Consider the following 8,984-nt stretch of genomic DNA (forward strand, 5'->3'; position numbering starts at 1 on the left):
AGAACATATTCTAGAATCTTGTTAATCTTGATGGAGAAGCTTATGCATCGCTATATGTTGCGGCTTATTGTTGTTGATATTAAAACTTGGAATGGTGGTGATTTGAGAGTGGTGGTGAAGATAATAGTACAATGGTGGTGGCAGCTATAGAATGTAGTTTTCTCAAAAATTATCCATGATGTATATTGGTAAGTGGATTATAGTTGATTTTTTTTTTAGTTTATTAATTCATTTGCAAACAAAAGATAATTGGATTTATTAAATTGTTTTTCGTATTTTACTTTTATTTTTAGTGAAAATAAAAATAAATAAGTTATAGTTTAAGTGTCATTTTTTGATTGGCTGCCAAATTTTTCTTGGCTACATATTAATGGAAGAGTATACGGAGCCAGCCATTTGGGTTTAATTGAACCTTCTTAAAAAAAGTTGAGGGTGTAATTGAGAAAAAGAAAACAACAAATGCTTAATTGACTTTACCTAAATAATTGAAGGGTTTTTTTTATACTTCAGCAAAAGGAAATTAAGCCTATCTTTATGGACAAAAAGAGCATTACAATTAAACGATTTTGAGGTTTGTTAGTCAATAAAGAACATAACATGATGCTAAAAATTAAAAATAAAAAATAAATTGTTATCAAATTAGAGTCAAATTTATAGATTTTTAGTGCAACTTAATTCTAGTGTCTAACAAAAAAATAACCTTTTTTTTTTTCCAGGGTTTGGCTTCAATTAGACACGGATGCAGAAGGATTAGTTAGTTGTTGAGCATTCATCAGTATCCCACTGAGAAGTGATTGACATAATAAAGCTTTTAAAATAAGCCCTCAGCTCACAGATTTCATTTTTCACATGCAGTTCCACTAGTGATATCAATTTTAAAAAGATTGGCATACTTAATTTGCTTAGTTTACTTGCTCAAGTCTTCTTCCTCTCGATGTTTATTTTATAAGCCATATTCTGTTATGCAAGAACATGCCAATAACATATACATAAACCCACAGGCCAAGTGTCACCTCTCTCCATCCTCAAATCTCTTAGAATTATCATTGGCCAGAGTGTAACTGCAAGACTCCCTTTTTGTTCTTTAATTCAATTCTATTTTCAATCGTTTTGTCTCTTCTTCTTCTTGGTGTGTGTGCATATATAAATAGACATTGCTAAGAGCTATAACATGTACCCCAAATTCATATTACAAAGTCAATAATTATGGAAAGCCGAAGGTCCTACGCCTTCATCGTTCTATCAATGCTTCTTCTTCTTCTCCCCCCACCTCTCCTTTCTGCTCAACTTACCCAAAACTTCTACAGTAAAACATGTCCTAGTGTTGAATCAATAGTTCGTTCTGCTGTCCAAAAGAAGTTCCAACAAACCTTTGTTACTGCTCCGGCAACTCTTCGACTGTTTTTCCATGATTGCTTTGTCCGGGTAATTAGTACTTTCTCTGTTGTTTCGAATAAATTTTTTTTCTTCGATTTTCTTTTACCATTTTTTCAGTTTTATCATTATTACTTGTGTGAGAGAGCATTAGCAAAGTACGTGAGATGAAATTTATAGTAATTTTGATTATTTTAATATACGAGTAATTTAGTCATTTTTAATTTTTTTTGTTATGATTAAGACTTTTTAACAGAATTTTTAATTTTTCTGCGATTTTTTAAAAGCACTATTAAAATAAAACGAATGGAAATATATTATTATCATTATTTTGTATATCTAGAGAGTCCCATTCACTGAGGATGCTTGTTAGATTGAAAGTTTTTTTCATGCTAATGGCAAATATGAACTTAATTTGCTGTGATTAGGGATGTGATGCATCAGTGCTGCTAGCATCACCTACCAATAATGCGGAGAAGGATCATCCTGATAATCTTTCGTTGGCTGGGGATGGATTTGACACAGTGATCAAGGCCAAGGCTGCTGTTGACAGTGTTCCTCAATGTAGGAACAAAGTTTCATGTGCTGATATTCTAGCTCTTGCTACTAGAGATGTCATCAACTTGGTATTGAAATGCAACCTTCATTTCCTTTCTACTTTAATCTTTTTTTTTTTCTTTTGCCATTTGTTTGCATGAGTTATATTATAAAATTAATTATTATGACACTTGGAGACTTGTCTCAATAGACACTTTAATCTCAACTAAATTAATATTTAGACTTTTAAGTTTTGACTATTTAATTATTTTAACATCTTAATTTTTAATATGATTTTACAGACATTTTAATTTATTATTTTATGATATTTACATATTGTTTTGATATATGGTTTCATTTGATGTGTTAATGCTTATTGCATATAGATGTTTAAATATAATTAAAAAATAAAATTCAACTATCCATTAAATTAAATAAGAAACTAAAGATGTCTAAGTGATTATAAAATATAATTTTAAGTGTTTTATTAAATTAAATTAAAATTAAAGTATTAAAATAACTAAATGATCAAAATTTAAATATTTAATTAATCTCTTTCTTCAAACCGTCCAAAATCGACAATTCCCTGTAGTTGAAGACAAACTAGGGACTATATTGTCACTAAAAGTAACTTAAAAATAACCTTTTAGCTTCCTCTAAATAGATTTGTAATAGTTGATTGACGTAAATGTGTACTGTAATGCATAATAATTTTTATTTTACAAATGATATATACATTTTAAGTGGTGAAGAGAATATTTCATATTTTTAGTCTTTTTATTAATAAAAATATAATTATTTACTGATGAAAAATTGTGTCCTTAACATAATTTCTCAAAAATACATAATCTTAATAACGGGAAAAAAATCTATATGACGGTGGATAATATAATTGATCAAAAATCATGTTTAATAAGGAAAAATTGTTCATATAATAAGCAAAATTTTCTTGCCAACATGAATTTTAACGAGAGGGCAATTGTTAATTTAATTGGGGGTTTTTAATGTTAAAGTAATATTTAAGGCGAGTTAAATGATATCATTACAATTAAATTTTTCTTTTATTATGAATATCATCTATATTAAAATTAATATTCAAAATCATTTTTTAGCATGACTATCATTTTTTAAAAAAAATAATAATAAAAGCAAGCTGTGGCGGTAATTTCTTTATCTTTAAAAATATATAATAGTGAGATTTTTATATTTAATATTATTTATGGTGCTAAATTAATATAAACTTACTGAGTCAGCATCAATTTCGATTTTACCTTAATATCCAACATGCCTCATGAAATGCTTAAGTCCTATTAAATATCCTCTATATAGTTTTGGTTTATTAATATCATCAAATTTATGAATTAACAAAATATTTATAATATGTTGGTGTTAATGACGTTAAGAATTGAATTTTCATAATCTTATTAAATATCAAATAAATAAATAGGATTGATAAAATCGAGTGATCGGCTTCATGACCTTATTGTAATTATTTGACTATTTTGATTGGTTTGTACACTTTACTCTTATAATGTTCTAGCATTTGCTTTAGGATATGGCTTTTAAAGTAATATTCTATTATTAATAAATATTGACACCTTAATTAGATTCTATTATTTTTTATTAAAGTTACGTACCAGTCTTATTTAAAGAGATTTTTTAAATCAAAATAAATAAAATAAGAAAGCTATTCTCATATAAAAGAAATAAAAATAAAAATAAAAAAGACAAAATAAGAAAGCTATTCTCATCTAAAAACAATAAAAATAAAAATAAAAATGAGACAGCAGTAAGTAAAAGAAAATAGATATATCTCTTCACCAATATAAAATTGTATCATGTTTAACTGCCCCCATGTGCATGATTAAGCATCTACTGAGTTCCATAAATTTAAACAATTGCTTGTGGGGTGTAGTCATGTTAAATAAATATATATGTGCAAATGCAGGCAGGAGGACCATTTTACGCAGTTGAATTGGGAAGGCGAGATGGGAGGATATCAACAAAAGCTAGTGTTCAACATAGACTCCCTGGTCCTAACTTTAACTTAGATCAGCTAAATTCCATCTTTGCCTCACATGGTCTCACCCAGACTGACATGATTGCACTATCAGGTACTTCAGTTTTCTTAATTAGTGTTTCTATTATGTATTTCACTATTCAAATTCAACATGTACATTTGGCAATTTTTAACAAAAGCTTCTTGATGCTGTCTTTAGTCTTGTTGCCCACTTAAAAGCCAAATGATTTGTACATTTTTTATGTTAGAAAATTAGTACTTGATTCCACAATTTGGATTAGAATTGCTTATTTAAATTAACAGTTATCGGCAAATTTAATTGTATTTTATTATTAATTGTAATTAAATCCCTCCAGCATGAACCTTGTGTATTTTAAACATGTAAATATATAATGTTATAGTATGATAAAAGATAATAGGGTTATCTCTCACTTTTTCTCTCATTTTTATTAGTGTTTAGTAAGTATCAAGTAACATATTTAATGGTCAAAATTAAAAGTTTATATCCATTAGCTATAATCTAATATGTCTAAATTACACCAGCTGCATATTAGGAAAAGCCTGATCTTTTAAGCTCCTTAACACTGTTAACTCATTAAGTACTCTAATATGGTTCTCTATATGTTTGTAAATTACAAAGTCTCGAATTTGAAGTTCAATCGTAACCCCATTTGCCCAGAAGAAGAAAAAAATTATTTACCAGCTGATCAAGAAAACAGGATCAAACAGGTTGGTTCATTCTAACAACATAGTTATTCCATTATAGGTGCACACACACTTGGGTTCTCTCATTGCAGCCGCTTCTCCAAACGTATCTACAACTTCAGCCCTAAAAACAGGATCGACCCAACACTGAATATGCAATATGCATTTGAGCTGAGAAAGATGTGCCCTGTCAAAGTTGATCCAAGGATTGCCATTGACATGGACCCAACCACACCTCAGAAATTTGACAATGCATACTACAGAAATCTCCAACAAGGAAAAGGGTTATTCACCTCCGACCAGGTGCTGTTTACTGATCCAAGATCAAAGCCCACTGTCAACCAATTTGCTTCAAACAATTTAGCCTTTCAAAATGCTTTTGTTGCTGCCATTAAAAAGCTTGGCAGAGTTGGGGTCTTGACTGGAAATCAAGGCGAAATAAGGAATGATTGCACCCGTATCAACTAGAAAGGGAATTGCCTTTTATAAATATATATTATCATAGTAGATTCTTCATTTTCTTGTAACTTTTTCTGTTAATTCTTTTTTTGGGTGTTTAAGTTTAAGTTTATGATTTTTTTCTTGTAATTGTTGATGTCCATTTTTGTATGAGTATCCAATAAAAATTTAGTTTAGATCCCTTACAAAAGTTTAATATTTAATTTCACTTAAGTCTATGCTTAGTTTATGTTAGGCTTATTTCATGTTTAAAAAAAGATAACAAAAAAAAAGTAATTATTTAAGAACAAAGAGACACAAACATGAAAATTTAAAAAGTGTAAAAATACAAAAAGTTAAGAAGAAATTGTAATAATGATGTAAAAGTGAAAATAAAATGATGTATTTTTGTAAGAAAATAAAGAAAAACACGTATAATGTAATTTCTATAATAAACTGGAACAAGGTTCTGTATTTAATGTATAAGCTCAATTTGATCTTCTTTCTCTTCTTATTTTTTGAGCCAATTTAATACAAAATCTTGCTCTTTTATTTTTTTGCTTAAATTGCTCTTTTTAAGACAGTGTAACTTTCACTATGAAAAGAGAGTGAATTCATAAACAAAATTTTTAATTTAGAGTCCTTAGTTAAAGATTTATCAAGAAAATTTAAATCATAAACTGGCTTTTAACAATTACTATATATATTTCATTTCATTTCAGAAATGCTTTTTATTTCTTAATAAAAATTGACTCCCACTTTTAACTTAAAGGGTAATTTGATCCAAAAAGGAAATTAAAATTTTGAGCTAAATTAGCCGAAAAAAATAAAAGAAAAAGAAGTAAAATAAATTTACATAATAAGTTTAGAGGCTAAATTTAACCTTACTCCTAATGAATTCGTCATCTCCTCTAGTTAATGCTGATAAAGGTAATATTATTAATAGAGGTATAACATAGCACGAATTTTACCTCCTAAACTTTTTATTTTCCCCGACTCAGTCCTTACACATTTATTTCATCACATTAAAGTCTTATATTTATTTTTATTTTAATTTAAGTGCTTTTCTGAAAAGGTGTAAACTTATTAAGTTAGTGAGCGGAATATAAACTTTTTTAATTTTATTTATTAAGTCCTCATGTTCTTAGTTTTTAACCAATTGAACTTTTAATTATTTTTTACGAAATTTAAAGCATAACAGTCTAAGATTATTTAAAAAGGTTTAACCAATTGGTTCAGTAATTTAAAGACTTGACTAAATTATGTAGTTTACTCAAAAATAATAAAATTAAAATATTTCTATTTGAGTTAATTATATATTTTTTATAATATTTTTTTAAACAAATTACAATGAATACTACTTAGTTGGTCATTATTATGTATATATTCAATAATAAACGCATGACTTATCTAATTTTTAAAAGTTGTAGATGAATATTTAACAACTAAAGTAACTTTTTATTAGAATAGTTTGTCTTGTATTTATTATTTTTTTATTGGAATTTTTAATAATTATTTATTTTATTAAATAGTTCATGGTTTTTTTATTACTTCATTCTTATTAATTATTAGTTATTAAAACTTCATGTTTGAATTAAAGTAATTAATTTAAGAACTCGTTTGGTTCGAGGCCATAAATAAAAGATATTTACTTAGGTGATTATATCACATTCGTCCAAATTGTTTCAACATACAAGGAGTAGCTTAATTGAATACATTTCTCGTGGTTTTGAGCTACATGCTTCAAGCATTTTTAGTCCTTGAGGATCCAAAAACTTGATATTTTTCTAATGAGTTTAATTCTACTTGGATTGTGTCTTTCCATTTAGGCCAATAATTTCTTTGTAAACATTCAATGACAAAGTTAGGTTCAATGTCTTCACTTTTTTCGCAATATTAATTTTCACTGCATATGCAAATATATTGTCGACAATAGTTTCACTTCATTTCTATTTTTTACCTGAAGTGACATAGTTAATTGATATTTCATTGTTTTCATCATCTTCAGGTACTTGAACCTCTTCTAGAGTTATTTGTTCTTTTATATTTTTTGGGATAGACTCTTTAGGAACATCAATTTTGGGATTATCACTTGGTTTATTTTGTTTCTTTTTTCTTTATTGGATTTTTATCCTTGGAACTTGGTGGTCTACTATGTTTCTGGCATGTCATGGACTCATTTACTATAATATTAACTTGTTGTCCTACTAGGACATCAATTCTATTTGGAGCATTTTCAACTAGTACATGAGATTTAGTAACTCTTTTTGGATCATAAAATGTATCTAGTAATTGGTTTGCTATACTTTGCAAATGAATGATCCTTTGAACTTCTAGTTTACATTGTTTTAAAAAAGAATCAAGATGATTTAATAATAGCTCATTCTAAATAATTTTTTTCTCTAATTGCTTATTCTCTTCCCCCAACTTAGAAAATAAAACCTCATTAAAATGATAATCATCAAATCTCGTAGTAAAGTCATCCCCCATTAATGGCTCAAGATATTTAATAATAGATAGAGATTCATATCCAATATATATTTCTAATCTCCTTTGAGGTTCCATTTTTGTCTAATATGGGGGGTCAATTGGGACATAAACAACACATCAAAAACTCTCAAATGGAAAATATTTGGCTCCTAATCAGAAACCAACTGTAATGGTGAAAATTTATGATAACTAGTTGACTTGATGCAAATAATAGTCGCTGCATGTAAAATTGCATGTCTCCAAGGAATTATTAGAAGATTTATTTTCATAAGCAATGACCTAGCTATTAATTGGAGACGTTTAATAAAAGATTCTACTAGACCATTTTGAGTATGAAAATGAGCTACCGGATATTCAACAGTTATTCCAATTGACATGCAATCAGCATTAAAGGCCTTAAATGTAAATTCACTAGCATTATCAAGACGAAATTGTCTTAATAGCATATTCTGGAAACTATGTTCTTAATCGAATTATTTGAGCAAGTAATCTGGAAAGTGCCAGATTTCGAGTTGATAATAAACATACATGTGACCATCTTGTTGATGTAACACCATAAAATATTTAAATGGTCCACATAGTGGATGAATTGGTCCACAAATATCACCTTATATACGTTCCAAAAAACTAGGTGATTCATTTTGAATTTTACTCGATGAAGGCCTAATAATCAGCTTTCTTTGAGAGCAAGCTGAACATGAGAATTCATTAGATTGAAGAATTTTCTGGTTCCTCAATGGATCGCTATAAGAGCTTTCAATAATTTTTCATATCATTGTTGATTCAGGATAACCTAATCGATCATGTCAAATAAGAAAAATATTTAGGTCAGTAAACTTTTAGTTTACTACCACTTTTTTCAATAGTACACATATACATGTAATATAAGCCAGAAGAGAAAGCAGGTAATTTCTTCAATACACATTTATTTCCCATTGTGAGGGTTGTAATATAGAGACATTCTATATTTTTCAGATTTATAGTTTTAATATGATATCCATTTCGGTAAATATCTTTAAAGTTCAATAAATTTCTACGAGATTTTGGGGAGAATAATGTATTTTTAATAAAGAAATATGTACCTCTAAGTAGTAATATATCTGCTCTTCCGGAGCCTTCAATTATTCTTTTACTACTAGATATTGTATAGACATAAATTTCTCACATTGTTAAGTGAAAAAATATTTATTATCTCTTAATATGGTGTGTATGGTAACACTATCTGCAAGACATAAATCTGAATCATTTGTTCTTAATCCTACTAACGATTGAGTAGGATCCATAATATTTTACCTTTCTATACAAATGAAAACAAATAACACGTCAATTAGTATCAGTCTTTTAAAGATTAATATATTTAGTTCTTAAATAACATAAAATATTAATTTCTTAATAAATTGGAATACTAGATTCAAGATAC

At 27.8% G+C, this 8,984-nt stretch overlaps 1 protein-coding gene across 1 annotated transcript; it reads left to right on the top strand.

The window, feature by feature from the left end:
* Positions 1–1,000: 1,000 nt before the first annotated feature.
* Positions 1,001–5,244, top strand: LOC8278026 (peroxidase 16). Its single transcript, XM_002532757.4, has 4 exons — positions 1,001–1,425; positions 1,803–2,000; positions 3,860–4,025; positions 4,698–5,244. Exons 1-4 carry the CDS (start codon positions 1,207–1,209, stop codon positions 5,102–5,104), a joined length of 990 nt encoding a protein of 329 aa, XP_002532803.1. The 5' UTR covers positions 1,001–1,206; the 3' UTR covers positions 5,105–5,244.
* The last annotated feature ends 3,740 nt before the right edge of the window (positions 5,245–8,984 follow it).

Source organism: Ricinus communis, chromosome 3 (assembly GCF_019578655.1).
Source record: "Ricinus communis isolate WT05 ecotype wild-type chromosome 3, ASM1957865v1, whole genome shotgun sequence".
Lineage (NCBI taxonomy): Eukaryota > Viridiplantae > Streptophyta > Magnoliopsida > Malpighiales > Euphorbiaceae > Ricinus > Ricinus communis.